We start from the raw sequence: 18443 nt of genomic DNA, 5'->3' as shown, positions 1-18443 counted from the left end.
ATGATGATGATGATGATGATGATGATGATGATGATGATGATGATTTAAATATCTGAACAGTTTAGTCTTCTGAAAACTCAGGCCTCTCAACATTCAGGGTGGGAAGCAGGCTCAGAACTGCCTGGGCCTGTTTTGTGCTGCAATGGGGTCTTGGCCCTAGCCAGGAACAAGGGTGCTGTGTCATAGGAAATTAGCGCACTAGTTTTTATTCCTGTGCTATGCATGGGATGTGGACACTCAGGGATGGATTCTATTGCACAGCTCCGTCCCAGGTAGTACTCATTCTATACCTGACCTGGGCTTCTCCCACACCTTTTAAAGAATGGGATGTTCTTAAGAATGGGATGCTCTTAACTAGGAATTTTGTCTCAGGGTTGTTCCAAAAGTTTCATGGAGAAGATGGTTTAAAGATAGTTTGGGCAGGCAGTAAAAGTGTTAATACTGACACTTCAACCTTTCTTGTCCTGCTAGGTCTTGGATCAACCTCTATTGTGTCCTTAGCAAAGGGGAGCTGGGCTTCTACAAGGATTCCAAGGGACGGGAATCCGGCAGCACACACAGCAACGAGCCCCTCCTGAATCTGCACAACGCTACCAGCGAGGTGGCCAATGACTACAAGAAGAAGAAGAATGTGCTCAAGATCAAGTGAGGGCTTTGCCTGGGCTGCTGGGATGGAGGGCTCTCCCTTTCCGCCTTCCTTCCAAAGAGAAGGTGATAGGTTGAAGGTGCTCAACTCTAGGTTTGGGCCAGGAGGAGCTCTTTTCGTCCTTCTGGAAACAGGCCAGAGTTGAGGCCATGGAACTAGAGAGTTAATTCTTTCCTCATCTGTTGTTATACTGGGACTCTTTCGTTTCCTTTATGTTAGGGTTTCCCTGCAATAAAGATATTGGGGTAGGGATCCTTTGCTGAAAATGGCAGAGAGGGGGTTGAAATGAGGCTGAGGTAGCCTGGGAGGTGTAAGGAATGTGGAAAGTCTGGAGCTCCTGCTGAGGAAAAGAAGAAATGACATGTGCTTATCTCTTGCAGGACCAATGATGGCGGTGAATTCCTCTTGCAAGCTAAGGATGAGGTAAAGAAATCTCTTGTGGGTATGGGGCAGGGGATTGCATGCATGACTAGCTGGCCGTTGCTCTGATGCCAGTGGGTACTTTTTTTCTCACAGGAGGAGATGAAAACCTGGCTGACAGCTCTGACCGGCTCTATTACGGAGCATGCTGATATTGCCCGGTGGGGCCAGGCCCTGCTCACAACCTCTTCAACGGACGAAGGCAACCCTAAACGGGACCCTGACCGCCGGGCCAGTACCTCAGGCAGGAAGAAATGAGAGATGGCTGCTCCTCCTCTTTGGGGGTCTGGAGGCTGCAAGAAGATGCCCCAGTGTCTAAGCCAGCCACTCTGTGCCCACAGACTCCCATGACCGCAAGAACTGCCTTTGCCAGAGAGCATTTCAGTGCACAGGGAGGACTTTGGGAAGGGGGGCATCCAAGGCCTGGCTCCAGAATCATCCACAAAAGCCGAAGCCCCTAAGGAGAAAATGGGAGCCAAGCTGGCCCTAAAGAGGGAGCTGCCTTGTCTGCTCCGCACTTCAAGTTCGGTGCCTGGTTGAACCAGACAGAACTGTGCAAACAGTGAATGGGATGGGAGGGTGTGGAAGGGACTGGAAGGCCTCCACCTCTGCTGTACCTGCCAAGATCAACAGGGAACTAGAACCAAGTGGGTGGCCTTCTTTGCCCAGTCTTGGTCGCCAAGAAGTACCAGGCGCTTTCTTGGGTCTCATTTCCTGGTTTAACACTCAGCTGTACATTTTCATCTGAACCCCAGCACCTGAGCCAGAAGGATCCATGCGCTCTTTTACTCCACCCCTTCTCTGAAATTTTTGCATCTGCCCAGAGTTTGGCAACCTCTCCCTGAGCCCTTGAGGGAGGTGATGGGGACAGCCAGCTTAAGGGGGCTGGGGAGAGGGATGGTGGAGGAAAGATGCACTTTGGTTTCTTCTGTTTTCTCTGGGAACACTGAGAGGAAGCCTTGGGGAGCCCTGCAGGGCAGCCCCCCCTCCCTTCCCTTCTTCCAGCTTCATGTCTTCCGATCAGCTGCAGAACCTCCATGAAATGGTGCTGCTGTGGGGGCAACATATTCCTTGAGCAGTGGGCGTGCGTGCGTGTTTGGGACCTCTTGCTTGGGCACTACCCCAAATCCCTATGCCTGTGTGTCCCGCTCCCCATCTGTTTGTCTGCATCCAAATTCATAGGTACTTCTTTTGACAGGATGCATTACTCAAAGGTAAAATGGTCACACAGCCCCCCACATCACCACCACTGTAGGAAGGAAGGGTCTGTTGTGGGCTTGTGCATAGGTGAAGGAAGGAGTGTCAACCCAATCCCTTTTCATTGATGTTCATGTCTCGATCAGATGCTGCCTCACCTTTGCAGCCATGTCTGTCTGTCCCCCTCTGATGCCTCTCTCCCTGTGTGCTCCCCCCCTTAGTAGCCTTTGCATCTCTCTCACTCCATTGCTTTGATTGCCTCTCTGGTTAAATCTACTGTTATGACCCCCTCAGGGATGCAAAAACTGCAAAAAGGGAAGGGGAATGGTGTGTGTGTGCCTGGGATAAGTAGCTTTCTCTACAGGCCTCCAAAACATCAGGCACTCTCAAGAGTTCTGCTGCCCCCCAAGGAATGGCACCTTGGAGCTTGACACAGAGCTTGGGACAGAGCAACATCTTGGAGCCAGAGGTGGTTCATCACAACACCAGGCAGCACTCAGACATTGGAGCACAAGGTCATGTAGCAGCAGCACAAGAGAGGGGTAGGCACAGCTTTGCCACTGTTGTTAACAAGCCATAATCCCCACCATTTCTCCTGCAACGAAGGAGGGGCTCACCTGTTTTGGCACAGAGATGTATTTTTATGCAATAAAATGGCAGGCGAGCCGGAGATGACATAGGAGCATGGCAAAGCATGGAAACTGCACCTGGATACGTGACAGCAGCAAAGCACCAGCTGCCTCCAGGCGCACCCTCCACCAGGCCCGGGGCTTCAGGCAGAGCATTTGGCTGTGAGGGGCAAGGAGAGCTTTGGTGTGCCTGTTTGCAGACTTGCCCTTCCAAAACTGTCCAGTCCTTGGATTTGCGACAGTGGAGAGAGCACATGTTGGGCAACCTGCTCCAGGCAGGACAAAGTCCAAGGCAGCCTGAGATAGTGGTGGCATCATTTGGGGATGGGAGGTTTCTGCAGCCTCTCCTGATGGGATCTGACAAGATGTGTGCCCTCAGCCCCAGGTTGGATGCCCTGAGGTCTCCTGGTCTCCTTTCTCCTCTTACCCAGTTCTTGCCACTCCTTGGAGAGAGGAAATTAGCAGACCTCCTAAACTGAGATGTTTGAAGGCCCACAACAAAGTCTAGATGCAAAACCTCATGCCCTTCTCTAGTGTCTTTTCCCTGGACAGTAAAACACATCTTTCATCTTCTTTATGACCATGCAGTTACAGTGGAGCATGGATATGTACGTTCAGCACCCTATGTGTTGGAACCACATATTTTGAGCACTGAACATGTTCAGTAGCTGTACTTTTATGTCCTCCTCCAACTCCCATCTGCTTCCACCACACACTGGTGCCTCTTGACAAACATGAACTGCAGAATTGCAGATTGGGGAATAGCACAGATCTTTAACATGCTCTCTGGTGATCTTGGAAATAAAACGAACCATGTCGAAAGGGTTCAGCTGCCACTGAGGCTCAGCAGGCTTTGCCCTAAAGCCTCGGTCCCCAGGATGTGGTTTAGGGTTGATCCTCAGCCCTAAGTCCAGCTGCATGCTTGATCAGCGAGGGACCAGTGAACTAGCTATAAGGCCTGGTGGAGCTTAGATTTAATCCTTGCTCTTGTAGTCTGGGGCAGCTTCTTCCAGCAGTATTCCATGTGTCCAATATGGGACCTGGCCTTATCCAGCCTCCCTTGTACCAGGTGTAGTTTCCACAGTGCTCTCCTGAAGCTAGTGCAGATTCATCTGTTAACGCTTCCGCACCCCCCCGCCTTCCTTGATTGTTCAGAAGCCTGTAAAATACTGTAATTGCTTTAAATAAGTTTTTTTCTCTCCTTTCTTTTTGTCTTGTATAGAAAAAGAACCACCAAAATTGGAGCATTTGGGGTTGCATTTCTCTCTTTCTCTTTGGCTGTAAATCTTTCTGAAGATTTGTGTTTTTCAAACAGAGACCAATTTGTAAAGATTTTAGATTTTTGGATGCATGAGATCAAGAGATCAGTCCTTCCGGCTTGCGTGCTCCTTAATGACCCCCCCCCATCCCTGGCACTCTCATAAAGTGGTCTCTCTAGAGGTTATCCTTCCCCCGCAAATACATGCTGAATGGATTTTCCATAAAAGAGTCTTCAGGTTACAATGTCCAGACTGAGATTTATGGCAACGGTATGCAGTTCCTGTTGGCCCTGAATTCTGGATGATCCCTCCTTACTCCTTAGAGTCTAGTAAAGACAAAGGAATGGCCTTAGGCCCTGCTTGCAACTAGACATGCTGGGCTCATATTTCTTGAGCTAACCTTTCCTGCACTGAAATATATTTGCCAGATTACAGAGGTATAGCTGGATGGGGGCAAGAGTGCGGCAATTGCTCCCCCAAATGAGAATTCTGCCTCACCAAATGAAATTTCTATTCAGACCCCACATTTCTAGCATTTAAGGCGTTCCCACTATGATTTAAAGTGAATTGCTGATCAGGTTATATGACCGTCGTTCCCATTTGAAAGCGGTTCCGATCCTACTGTGATCGGTTTCAATCGCAATGAAGCAAAGCCAGTTCAAAAATCCCACTCTTTCCTGACACTAGTTCGTTGGCGGTTCTTTTGAAAATCATTGAGGCAAGTAGTTGCAAAACCAATGAATCGAATCTTCTATGGATTTATATTACCTGACCAACGTGACGGCAGCTCATAGTGAGAAAAGTGGTTGCAAAACTAATCAACTGAATCTTCCATCAATATACATACATACATACATACATACATATATGCTTGCCTGGAAAAAGTGGGAATAATAATAATAATAATAGGATTTATTATGTCGCCCAATCATTGGGCATCCGGGCGGCTTACAACAGTGAGAATAGACGGTTCCCTGCCCTCAGGCTTACAATCTAAAAGACACGACACAAAAGGAGAAGGGAATGGTGGTGGTGGTGGTGGGGATCAGGTCCAGCATTCTTCTCTCCCTCTGAGGCCTGGACCAAGGCAGATGGACCGGAGGGAGGGCTCTTCTTCTTAATTGAGGCCGGGCCCAATGGCGTTGCATTCTCTGAAGATATATTAGCATTCTCTGAAGATGCCAGCCACAGATGCTGCTGGCGAAATGTCAGGAAGAAACTCTTCTAGAACATGGCCACGTAGCCATGTTCCCACAAAAAAACCCTACCAATACTTTACTTTCCCAACGGTCCAGCAAAAGGGAGCAGCAACGATCCTAAGGTTGCCCCATGAATTTACCAAGGGGAGTATTTGGATGCTACTCTTCCTGGTTCCTAGTCTATTGGCTAGTGTAACCCAGTAGTAGGCAACCTGGTGTCCCTCAGGTTAGACTAAAGCTTCCGCAAGTCCCAGCCACTATGGATAACAATCTAGTTTTGGCTACTGGGCTTATGGCGACCCTAAGGCCAACCTATCGTGTGGTTTCCTTGGAAAGGTTTGTTCAGAGGAGGTTTGCCTTTGGAGAGAAGGACGTGCCCAAGGCCACCCAATGGGTTTCATGGCCCAGTGCGGATTCAAACCCTGGTCTCCATGTTCATAGTCAGCACTCAAACCACTACTATGCCACACTGGGCCCCACAACAAACTCCAACTCCCAGAATTCCATAGCCTTGAGCCAGGGCAGTTAAAGCCATGCCAAACTGGGTTATTTCTTTAGTGTGGATGCAGCCTAAATCCAGTTTGACACCACTTTAACTGCCATGGCTCAGTGCTATGGGGTTCTGGAATTTGTACTTCTGTGAGCTATTTAGCCCTTTTCTCTCAGGGTTCTCTGGTGCCACAACAAACTACAAATCCCAGGATTCCATGGGAGTTAGAGCAGTGTCAAGCTGCATTAATTCTGCTATTTCCCTACTCTAAGAATATGGAGCCAATAGGAAGGCGGAAGAGGCAGAGCCTTGTGCGCCGCAGCCAATCAACGGAAGGATCGAAGCAGGGGGGGCGGGATCAAGGCGCCTTGTTTGTTTACTCCAGGGATAGCCCCGCCCAGAAGAACTTCGTCCAATCAGAGCGAAGCAGGGTGTGACGCCCAAAAGCGGATAGGCCCGCTTTTGAAGCCGGAGAGTCACCTCGACCAATAGTATGCGTAGATAGGCGGGGCTATAAGGGTTAGGCCAATAGGACGAGGAACTCGAGGAAGGTGGCGTCCAATGGGCCTCGCTAAAAGAGTCCGGAAAACGGAAGTAACGCAGCGCTGTTTGGGAATGGCGGCGGAGGCAGCGGTGGCCGCCGCGGGAGCCGAACTGATTCAGCTGAACGTGGGCGGCCGAAGGCAAGGGACCCTCCGAGGCCGTCTCCTAGGAGACCGTCCTGGCCACGCCCCCCTGCGGGTCCACTGCAGAGATAACGCAGACTACAAATCCCAGGATTCCGCGGGACATCATGGAACCGTTCCAGTTAAAGCGGTGTCGAACTGCGTTATTTCTACAGTGTAGACTCACCCTTGGATAACAGGAATAACTTTGAAGCTGGGGGGGGCTGTTATTACACAGCAGGAGGAGTAACAATGAGAAAAGTAATAGAGGCAGGGACTAAGATGGTCCAAGAAGGTGTGCTTTTTTATTGGGGGGGGACGTATTAAAACAAATGGCTCTCTTTGCCCATAGGGAAACCATGCTTGCCCATAGAGGATCATTATGGAATAGTGGTGGCATAAACGATACCTTCATGTTACCATAGCATACGCACAGAATAAATGTACTGGGGAATTCTGGGGGGTGCTGCAACAAAAGTGGGCTTTAGGGCTGAAGGGTGGGGTATAAATAAACAAACATTAATAAACAAACTACACGTCCCAGAATTCCCTAGCATTGAGCCTTGGCAGTTAAAGTGGTGTCAAACTGGATTATTCCCGCAGCACACTGTTTTCACCACCCTTCATGCTACCCGTTTCCCTTTCCTCCCGCAGGTTCAGTACGTCCCGCCAGACCCTCACCTGGATCCCGGATTCCTTTTTCTCCAGGTGCCCCAGGAAGGGAGAGGGAGGTTTGATGGGGATGATGGGAAGTAGCCATTGGGGAAAGTGGGTGCAGAGTGCTGCTGCTTGGTCATGTAGACCTGGCCCACCAAGGGCTGCTTGAGGCTGGGGATTGTCTTCCTCTGCTCAAAACCATGGAGATCTGAGGCTGCCCTTCATTGGAGACTGTCCTGAACTGACCAGGTCTGGTCACAGTTTCATGTGTTGCTAAAGATGGTTGGCTTGGGAAAGGCAGGACGCTGCACTGCTGGGTTTTGAGGACCAATCGCATCTTTATGGGGGAGGCTGTGGAGCTCACATCATCCACTCTGAGTCTTTCTGCTTTGGGATGAATAGCACCAGTCCAAAGAACCTTCTTCATCAAAACTGGCTCTGAACAATGGAAGGAATGGGGCCCTGGTGTCTGGGTGCCTGTTTATGGGAAGGTGGGCAACTCTTCTGGGCAGCATTTCTCTTTAGGAAGGGGAAGGGGAAGGAGAAGGAGAAAATACAGCCAGACTTGGTAAGCTAGACATCTGATAAAGCAAGACCCTTTGTGGCCTGTTTAGCCTCATCAGAACCAATTCTGTAGCCATGCTGGGATGTGACCTTATTTTGTTTTATTGCAGCCTTCTCAGTGGCCGGATCTCTACCTTGAAGGATGAAACAGGCGCCGTGAGTGACTCTTAGCCACTTTTCTCCCCTTTTGCCACCTCTGATCAGTTCCCAAAAACAGAACAGAGTGCCCAGCAAATGCATATCCTCTTGCATTGCCTGAACAAGTGGAAGGTGTAGATTTTCTTTCTGTGCGCTAAGCAGAACCCAGTGAGGCTAAGTGTCTGATTTATAACAGAAGACTGTAAGCTATAGCAAAAGGATGAAAGCAAACTCTAACACACTACTCTTTTTCTTTCCACCTAGATCTTCATTGACCGAGATCCTGAAGTCTTCGCCCCTATCCTAAACTTTCTCCGGACCAAAGAACTTGACATCAGGTGTGATGAGATGTCCCAGGCAATCTGCCTCTAGGTTGGGGAAGGATCAGCAGATGAGCTGCAATGCCAGCCTATGATTCTCAGGTTGCCTTTTTGTAGCTGTGGGTTACTGTGGGGAAAGGTTCATCATTACCCCTCTGTTTTGATCCTACAGGAGGACCAACATTTCCTTGCTGTTGCATGAAGCACAGTTCTATGGGATCACACCACTAGGTATGTTCTGGCCTTGTGTGTGGCAGGTGCAAAGTCTGGGTGCCAATGTGTGTGTGTTGTTGGGAGGGGGGGAGATAATGTGGTTTGTGGACCCAGGCCAGTTGAATCCTGGAGGCTTTGGGATGTTTCACAGTGCACCTTTGTCCACCCAACTTCAGAAGGGGAGCCAGGTTGTGTGGGTAACAGTGGTTGGTGTCCAAAGACAGGCGCTTCCTTCATTGTCTGATCTCCTTTCTTTGTCTTATGTTCTCTAGTACGTCGCCTGCAGCTGCATGAGGAGCTGGAACGATCGTCCTGTGGGAGTGTTCTTTTCAATGGCTACTTGCCCCCACCAGGTACAGGGCAGGTTCATGTTGTTGTTGTTGTTGTTATATTTATATCCTGCCTTTTTCCAGTTTGGGACTCAAGATGGCTCCAAAGATAGATAAAATTCACAGTATGCAGAGGTTAAAAAGTAAGTGATCTTAAACAGTTTGAAAGCATAAACGTTAAAAACAAAACAAATAAAAATACCAACAACAACACATTCTGCAAGGTTCATTTCCCACCTAAAATGCAATTCTCTAAAGCCTATGGGAATAAGAAGGTTTTTTGCCAACTTGCAAAAGTGTGGTAAGGAGGGTACTAGTCCAGTTTCTCTGGGAGGGGAGTTTCATATCTGGAAACAGCCACTGAGAAAACCCTCTCCTATGTTCCCACCAGATGTACCTGTGTGGGTGGTGGGGCAAAGAGAAGGGGCTCCACAAATCTCAAAATATGGAGAGGTTTGTAAATGATCTGAGCCTTAAAAAGGACACATAATTTGTCAGAATCTCTAATTTTAGGGTGCAGTAGACTCTGCGACTCAGGAATGTGGCTAATGCCCAGCCACCCCATTGCTCAGCCAGTGACATCCTCTCCTTTTCCTTCTAGTGTTCCCTGCCAAACGGTGGAACCGCCACAGTGTCACAGGGGCACAATTGGCTGTCAGGTCAGGGACCCTCGTGGAGCGGGCCCTTGTGCGCCGGAGCAACACTATGCCCCCCCAACCTTGGGAATGCTGGGCTTCTGGGGCGGCTGCTGGAGGAGAGGAGTTCTGGTCCAGGTATGTTCTGCACAAGGAAGAAGAGCAGGTGATGGGCAAAGTGTGGCTCATGGGCCATATTTGGCCCTCAATCCCCCAGTTTGTGGATCTTAATGTCCCCAGATCATTTCCTTTCTATTTTAATTCCCCCCCCCCCCCGGACGATTTCCCCTCACCATATTTCCCAAAATGGGTCAAGACCATTGCAAAATGAAGTAATGTTGTCTCCACACACCCCAAAATCTAACTACCTTAAATAGAGCTTGAAAGGGAAACTGGAGTCATGTTGGCCATGCCAATGCGGCCTACCAAGGAGGGTGGTCCCCACCTCCTCTGCAGTTGCCCACCCCTGGTGTAGCATGCCAGCAAATGCAGACCAGGGCCAGAGCCTGAGATACTTTGGGTGAGTCACACTTCTTCAACTCTCAGGCTGTGACTTTCTCAGTCTAAAGTGGAAATACAGGTTTAGTCTCCCTTATCCAAAATGCTTGGGACCAGAAGTGTTCTGCATTTCATGGTTTTGGAGAGAGGGACAGGTTGGATTTTAGAATACCTGTTTCTGCATGTATGTGCAGAGTGAGATATTTTGGAGATGGGATCCTAGTCCAAACACAGTTCATTTATGTTTCATATTCTTCATTGTACACATAGCCTGACAGTAACGTTATACAATGTTTTTCAAAATTGGGTGGAGGAAACTAAGATTGTGTACACTGAACCATCAGAAATCAAAAGTGTCACTATCTCAGCCACCTATGAACAAAAAGGTTTACTTTTTGGAGTACTGTATATTGGATTCAGAATTCAAGATGATGGAGACCCAACCTATAATAGCAATAGGGAGAGAAAATCTCTTGGACCGGGTGGATTGCATGCCTACTAAATTTCCATTTTCCTTGTTCTATGAGCATACCACAGCTATTGTGCTATCCATCTGAATGCTTCAAAGGTCATACTAGTTCTTGGGGAAACAGGGTATTTTTATATCTCTATTTTTCAAAATGGTGGACTTGGAAGGAGATCTAGTTATTGTACTTCCACACCAGCAGGAAAGCTGAAATTTCAGATGTTTGTAATCCAAGTCTGAAAACTGAGGATTTCTATTTTGCCTCCTAATGGAGACATCCCAACGAAAGTACATCTTGAAGCAGCCAGTAGGATTACCATTGTCCCTAATAGACCCAAGCTCAGTTTTAGGAAAAATTCTAGTAGGTGTCAGGGTGGAAGAGTCTTTTCTCAAAGCTTTTGTGTGTCTTATTTTTCCCTTCCAGGAGCTGCAAATGACCCAGGCATGGTGCGTCTTGTGTGTGGGCACCACAATTGGATAGCAGTGGCCTATGCTCAGTTCCTCGTCTGTTACAGGTACATGCCATATTGGAAGATGCAACAGGAGATGTGGGGGTGGAGCAGAGAGCCCTGTCTTCTGTTGGCCCACAGTCTGATGGCAGTCTTTGCTTCACAGGATGAAAGAGACCTCTGGTTGGCAGCTGGCATTCTGCAGTCCCCGGCTGGACTGGGTCATTGAACGGGTGGCACTGAATGCACGGGTGCTTGGCGGTTCCTTGGGTGACAGTGACAAGATGGTGGCTGCTGCTTCCTGCAGCGAGATCCTCCTGTGGGCTCTCCAGTCTGATGGAAATGGCAATGAGATTGGTGAGGAGCCCAAAGAAATCTGGGGCAGAGCAGAAGGAATGTTCCTAGCACCAATGTATATTTTAGCTGCCACTGTTGATGTTTTAGGCTTGTGGTCTTGCTTGTAGCTGGCTACAATCTTTCCATTTTGGGAGTTTCAGCAACCATGGACTGGGGCGGGATGAGAGTTTTCTTGTCCTTTATGTCAGCCTCCCCCATCCTTTTCCAAACTCAGTTGGTTCCCTGTCAGTAGGTTTTATGAATGTTGAGGACTGAGAGGTGAGAATTGGCCTAGAGAAGCTTACTTTGGTCACATCCAGTTCCCTTTCTCGTCTCATGTTCTTCTCCCAATTCTCTGTATCTCCTTGCTAGGTGTGTTCCACTTGGGAGTTCCTGTAGAAGGCCTGTTCTTTGTGGGCAGCCAGCTCATTGCCACCAGCCACACGGGCAAGATTGGTGTCTGGAATGCTGTCACCAAACACTGGCAGGTGAGGGAGAGGGACAGGTGGGATGAATCCTGACCTATCCTATCAGCCTGCTATAGGGCTAAGAACTTGTTGGCAGCATCTGGCCAAGGAAAATGTCTGGGAGCAGGGAGAATAGGCTGCTTCAAGGCTCAGATGCTCAACACTAAATCAAAGTTTTGTGGGCCATTCCACTTATGGGCAGCCTTCTGCAGGCAAGGAAAATTCTTTCTTCTCATAACCTCTTCCCCATCATGACTCCTCCCCAGGTCCAGTAATGCATTGTGGGGGTCTCCTCATTACCATCTTTCAGGATAATAGAGAACAGTGGCTGATAAGCAGAGCTTGAAAGCCTGGTCCATAGCCCTGTTTCAGCTCACCACCCACCCACTTAGTCTCACCTTTGACAGTTCTCCTTTGTGCCTCCATAGACTCAGGAGATGGTCCCAATCAACAGCTATGATGCTGCTGGTTCCTTCTTGCTCCTGGGATGCAACAATGGCTCTATCTACTATGTAGGTAAGTCAGAACAAGGGGAAAAGTGGAATGGAGGGGCTCCAGTTATCGGCATGAAAGTTATAGCCAGGCTTTCCCAGGAACTGAGTGTCAGGAACTAATGTGCAGAGAGGGCAGACAAGGGACCAGTAACTGATTGAAATCTGTGTGGGCCCAGCTGATCACGTGCCCCATGTGGCTTTCTCTCCATGCTCCAAACAGATGTACAGAAGTTTCCACTGCGCATGAAGGATAATGATCTTCTCGTGACAGAGCTGTACCGTGATCCCTCTGAAGATGCCATCACTGCACTTAGCGTGTATCTCACACCGAAATGCAGTAAGGAGTCCTCCAAGCTTCAAACAGAATGTGGGGTTAGATGCAGATGCACTGTCTTCCCTCTCCCTGTTTGCTCAGACAACTTTGTCCCCCCCCCCACACACACACACACACAGTTCTTGGGGTTTTTGCGTCATTTTGTCCTACCTGACATCCCAGTTCCTAGTTGGTTTGATCTCACTTCCAGAACAAGAAATGTTAGGGGTCTTTTCTTTCCTTCCCATTTCTAAGCCACTAGATGTGAACCTCCCTACACCCATCTTTAAGAACCAGCGTAGTATAATGATTTGAGTATTGGCCTATGACTCTGGGAGATGAGGGTTCAAATCCCCACTCAGCCATGGAGATCCGTTGGGTATGTCACACTCTCTCAGCCTAAAATGAAGACAGTGACAAGCTTCCTCTAAACAAATCTTGCCAAGAAAACCCTATGATGGGGTCACCATAAGTCACATTTGACTTGAAGGCACATAAGATCAAACATCTTTGTCTACAGGAGTGTGACACATATATCATTGCTTCCTTGCACAGGTGACAGCGGAAATTGGATTGAGATTGCCTATGGCACCAGCTCAGGGATGGTGCGGGTGATTGTCAAACACCCGGAGACTGTGGGGTCAGGGCCCCAGCTCTTCCAGACCTTTGCTGTCCACCGCAGCCCTGTCACCAAGGTGATGCTTTCAGAAAGGCACCTCATCTCAGGTAATGGGCCCCATACAGTTGTGTGTGTGTGTTGCAGGCCATAGGATGGCTGACAAACCTTAATAGAATGAGGGTAGCATGATCTGAAAGTACTTCCGTCCTCATGTTTCACTCTCACACCCATCTTCATCCGCATTCTTTTTGCTAGTCTGTGCTGACAACAATCATGTCCGTACCTGGACAGTGACCCGGTTCCGTGGGATGATTTCCACCCAACCTGGCTCCACCCCACTGGCCTCCTTCAAGATCTTAGCCCTGGAGTCCATGGATGGACATGGGGGCTGCAGCGCTGGCACAGACATTGGTAGGTAGAGCTGGCTGGGAGAAGGAAGGGGCTGACCTTTGGGGACTTCTGGAAATGCTTGTGACCTGGCTTATGTATTTTATTACCTAAAGGTCCGTTTGGTGAACGGGATGACCAGCAAGTGTTCCTCCAGAAGGTGGTGCCAGATGCTAGCAAGCTGTATGTACGACTCTCCTCTACAGGGAAGAGGTGGGTCTGCTGGAACCCAGGGCTGATTTGGGTGTGGAACTGGGGGATCTGACTCATGGACACAGTTCAGAGTCTTAAGAGCAAGGGTGGACAGTTGTATGTGGAAGGGAGTGTTAATTTCCCCACACAACCCTTCCAGGGCCACACTCCCCCACATGGCAAGCACATATCGTTCGTTTTGCAGTCCTCAAAATGGCAGAGCAAGTGATTTCCCATCAGTTTGTGTCACTATTTTGAGAGCGACTAAAGAAGAAATAATGGTATTTGGGGGATGTACATGGCTCAGAGTGGTATATTTTCACATGTCTTCATGCATATGGGTGGCTTTTCAAAAGCATTGCCCACAAATCACTCTAAATTATTTTTTTTCAAACAAATAAAATGGTAAGCTTATGTGGCTTTGAGATGCTCAGAGGGAAGCTTCAAGAACCACAGAAAATTAAAGGGGTAAAGGGGGTGCAAGCAAGGCACACTCTGCCCATCCCTGCTTAAGAGGCAGCATCATACTTGGGGGGCTGGAAGCCCCACAGCATAGAGGTGGGAAAGGACATCAGTGTTCTTTGTGTCAGTAGCAAATGCTAAGGTGCTGAGATGATTGGCCATGCACAGTTTTGCCAGTCTTTTCAGGAAACCTGCTTTCCACCAGCACGTAGTGGCTTTTGGAGGAGATGTGTGCCATGCACACATCAGGAGTCAGGAGCAGTACGTCTGAGAGCCTTAAAGTGTCTTCCTGTTGTGCTGGGCTGGGGAATCAAAGTCACCCCTTGGCAGTCTTGCCCATGCATCGTCCCCCCTGCCAGTTTGCCTGCTCCTGAGCTGGATATCCAGGCTCCTTTTCTTTTTCTCCCCCTGTGACAGGGTCTGTGAAGTGTGCTCCGTGGATGGCTCTCCCATCACAGCCTTCATGGTGCAGGAGTGTGAGGGCTCCAGCCGCATTGGATCCCGCCCACGCCGCTACCTCTTCACTGGCCACAGCAATGGCAGCGTCCAGATGTGGGACCTCACCACTGCCATGGAGATGGTAGACCAAGTGCCAGGTACCCAGGGTGGGCTGTGGGATGATGGGCAGAGTGCTCTAAAGGAAATGCTTGTGTTTATGGAGGGTGGCACCATTGGCTGCTTGAAGCACAGCACCAGGCCTTCCCAGGAGATTGGACTGGCTGAATAGTCCCTGCCTCACCATGTATGTTGATGTGCCAATAAACTCCCACCTTCTCTACCTCCATTCTTCAGATACAGGTGGCCTCTCAGAGGAGGAGCTTCTGCAGGAGCTGAAACAGTGTGACTTGGCACTCACCCACCCCCTCGAGATGAGCCCAGCTGGATCTTTCACCCCCACACATCTTCCCTTGGCTGCCAGTGCCAGGTAGAGACTGGTTGCACCATGTGTGTTTGATGGGAGTGGGAGGTTCAAAAAATCCCTCCCCCAACTCTGGCCCACACTTAAGGCTAGAGATTCCAGACTTCAGAGTGAACCTACTTGTGAGCTCTGCCTTACTCATAGGGACAGCAGGATGAACTGAGAAATGTCTGCCCTCTATTTTGGGAGAACACATAGGCCTGTGGTCTGTCTGAGTTTTTTGTGTGGAATCTTAAATCTGTAATGTGGAAGGAGGGAAAGTTGAAACTCTGTCTTAACACTCCATGTCTCTAGTGAAAGTGACTGTTCTCCCTCATGCTCATGCTGTCATAATCCTGTTTTAGTCTTTTGAGGGGCCATAGCAAGATATTCCCTTGTTTTTCTTACAGCAGACTGATGTAGCTCCCATAATCCCCCTTTGGAAATTGTAACCCGCCTTTGTTCTCTCAGCAGCCTTCAATTCCAAAGTGTTGATGGAGCTCGGGAGAAACCAGTCAGGGCCTCCCCAGCCCTCTCCTGCCGCTTGAGCCGTGAGCCCCTGACTCAGCCTGACTTGCAGCAACGAGGAAGCCTCGACAGGAGACGTCAGGGTGGGAGCTTCATCGAACGGTGTCAGGAACTTGCCCGTTGTTCTTCCTCCTCCGCCGAGTTTGCTCAGCCAGAAAGCCTGTGGGGCAACCGCTCTAGGGAACTGGGGACCAGACCCAGACATGGGCGGCTCAGTGCCAGTCCTGCAGTCCAAAGAACCCCCAACCCAAGCCAGGCCTCCACAGAACCTCCAAGCCTCCCGCTGGCTCCGTCCCGACAGCGACTCAGTGAAACCTCTTTCTGACCCCCTTTGTGCCTGGTGAAGGGGATGGTGGCACCAGCAGCAGCTGTTTCCAAGGAGGCCTTATAGAAGGTTCACATCTTGTTTGTTTACCAAGTGGGATGAACTTGGGTCTGGGCGCAGATTTGGGCTGTTTCTGTCTGAACCAGTGCCCTCCATTAGTGTGGCTTGTGTTCTGTGCTATACACAAGAGTGCAAGGCTTAGCACAGGGCCATGGAACAAGTCCAGAAGGGTGGGGGCAAGAAGATTTGCCCCCTTGCCTTCACCAAAGATGTGCTCCCTCCTCCTGTCACCTTTCTTTGTTCCATGAATCCCAGCCCTCCTCAAGGAACTTCCAAGCTTTTCAGCATGTTAGTCTCCAAGGGCGCTGGGTGTCCTTCTCCTCTGTGATGGAGTTTGCACATGTGCAGGTAGCCATAAGGAGGCCTGCACCAGCACTCGAAGGTGGTGAGTTGCTAAGAAGTTCTGTCTGGAACATTCCTGGAAGTTTGCTGCCCCTCTCTTCCTCATTTCTGAAAAGCCAAAGCTGTTTGCTATGAGCAATAATACTGTGTGGTCTTTGCTGCACTGAAGTATTGTGTGTTGTTTTTTTACATATATCTATGTATAGCTATATATATTTCATTTTGTACCAGTCTGAGACTGGTAATAATTAAAAGGTGAAAGGTGTCTCTTGCTTTTGGCTGGATTCTCTTTGAAGCTTTGAGGGAAGAGAGAAGGTGATTTGCCCCCCAACCCTTGGTGGGAGGATCTCCTTGTTTCTTAAATCTCAGGACTTAAAAAGGTTTGTTGGTAGTGTTCATGCCAAGGGAAAGCACAAAAATGAGGCTTGTCAAGAGTGAAGGGCATAACCATAATTGTTCCAATTTGTACAAAAAGGGATACAGTTCAAGAAGGGAATATGGGCAGATTGGTTGTTTCCCTTTGGACTGCCAGTCCTCAGCCTTTAGCTGAGCTACTGTGATATCACAGAGACCTGCAGATCAGAGCTCTGGCTTCCATATGCTGAATGGTCCATGCCCCAATTCCAGGTGCCTTGAAGGGAAATAGGGATACACCACAATGAGAATTTGAAGGGGGAAGTTAAACAGTTGTTGGGGTAAGTGAAGCTTCCCAACTAGAAGCCTCATGCAGGTGGGATGGAGAAACCGAACAAGCAAACAGCAGCAATGTTAAAGCAACACCTGGACACAACCATCTGCTCTGTTAGTAAAACTTTCCAAGTGATGTGTCCAATTCATGTCTTTTCTTCAGTTCCTAGGAAGGTTCCCGGCCTTTTTGGAAAGCTTTGTGGGGGCAGGCAGGGGCAATGTCGAATTCCTGAGAAATGTTAAGTATATGTTAATTAATTATTTTTATCCTGCCTTTTCTCTGAGCCCTGCAATTCAAGATGGTGTACAAAGGTTAAAACAGCGGTATAACTTTTATACACAGTATATAAAAGTTGAAACAGAATTGAACTACTGTATCAGTAGAACTAAAGCATGCCTACTAAATAGAAAAATGACAAATATCAATGGAGGCTGTACAGCACATTATTAAGGGCTCTTTCCCTATGATCAAACTGTTATCAAAGGAGGATACAGAAAGATAGCAAGGAGAGCACCAGCATATCTTCTCTAGGAAGGGAGTTCCAAAGCCTAGGAGCAGCCACCAAGAAGGCCTTCTCCCATATTTCCATCAGATGTATCTTCGAGGGAGAGAGCTGAATCAGTGCTTGGTAAGGGGTGGGGGTACAGGATAGGAACCAGAGCTAGAACTGATCCACTGCCCAAGTCACACCGGATGACTACTAGGCAGCAGATCTGTGGATTTCTGGGGGAACATTTCTGATCTCTTTTGAATGCTGTGACAGATCAGAGTTGCCCCCCTGTTTAACCCACACACTCACTTTTTGCAATGTATGTTCTGGATTTTAACTTCAAGAATACGTTGCTTATCATGTTAGTTTCTCTGGTGAGCTGCAGGTACCTCTTGGCACCTCCCTGCCTCCAAAGGTGACCAGTATCTTAACACTTTCCTGAGAGGTAGGAGCTAGCAGGGTGGCACAGAATTTGCTGGTGATACAAGCTTTGAAGCTCACTCCAGATTAGGGCAACCCCATCCTAGGGTTCTCTTGGCAAGATTTATTCAGACGGAGTTTGTAATCACCTTCCTCTTAGGCTGAGAGCAGGCGACTTGGCCAAAGTCACTCAGAGCTTTTCCATGACCAAGCTGGGATTCCAACCCTGACCTCCCAGAGTCCTAGTCATTGCACCATGCTGGCTTTTAAGGCATGGGATATGTCCCTCTCTTTTCAAACTGTTTCTTCTAGGGCATTAGGTGTCACCCATGCCTCCCCACACTGTGTGGCTGTGAACAGATGTGGGGAAAGACTATTGCTTTCCTCCCTCACTGTTGCTTTTGCTTTCCTCCCTCACTGTGTGAATCTCTTGAGTTTTGCTGTTCCCTCCCAGTGACCCCACCTGCAGGGAAGGGATGCTTTCTGTCTATCTTTCCAGGCCAATTGAGACAAAACTGGGCACCTCTGAGCTTTCATGCTGCTTCCATTCACATTTTTCATCCCATTCACATCCCTAGAAAGTGGAGAATCACATTCTGAATCTCCCTCTCCATCTAGCCTTAGACTGCATTGTCTCTGTGCTAATAT

The 18443-nt window shown here is 48.8% G+C and overlaps 2 protein-coding genes across 2 annotated transcripts in view; both read left to right on the top strand.

Moving 5' to 3' along the window:
• The window catches only part of SPTBN4 (spectrin beta, non-erythrocytic 4), a 63346-nt gene extending 59117 nt beyond the window's left edge, over window positions 1-4229 (top strand). Inside the window, exons 35-37 of the mRNA XM_042440305.1 lie at window positions 472-645; window positions 1027-1069; window positions 1163-4229. Of these exons, the coding sequence (XP_042296239.1) occupies window positions 472-645; window positions 1027-1069; window positions 1163-1324 (379 nt within the window). The 3' untranslated portion in view covers window positions 1325-4229. The remainder of the gene's footprint in view (window positions 1-471; window positions 646-1026; window positions 1070-1162) is intronic.
• A 2177-nt stretch (window positions 4230-6406) lies between these two features.
• SHKBP1 (SH3KBP1 binding protein 1) lies at window positions 6407-16462 on the top strand. Its single transcript, XM_042440502.1, is given in 19 exon segments — window positions 6407-6523; window positions 7160-7213; window positions 7837-7882; window positions 8129-8202; window positions 8357-8415; window positions 8670-8750; window positions 9328-9434; window positions 9436-9499; window positions 10750-10840; window positions 10941-11131; window positions 11483-11598; window positions 12006-12093; window positions 12292-12408; window positions 12940-13110; window positions 13259-13414; window positions 13507-13603; window positions 14462-14640; window positions 14837-14969; window positions 15414-16462. Coding segments are annotated over 19 exon segments (2274 nt in total). The 5' UTR covers window positions 6407-6455; the 3' UTR covers window positions 15796-16462.
• Window positions 16463-18443: the final 1981 nt, after the last annotated feature.

This window comes from Sceloporus undulatus, chromosome 9 (assembly GCF_019175285.1).
Source record: "Sceloporus undulatus isolate JIND9_A2432 ecotype Alabama chromosome 9, SceUnd_v1.1, whole genome shotgun sequence".
Classification (NCBI taxonomy): Eukaryota; Metazoa; Chordata; class Lepidosauria; order Squamata; family Phrynosomatidae; genus Sceloporus; species Sceloporus undulatus.
The sequence above is the reverse complement of the archived record's forward strand: the minus strand, read 5'-3'. Positions and strand labels throughout refer to the sequence as shown.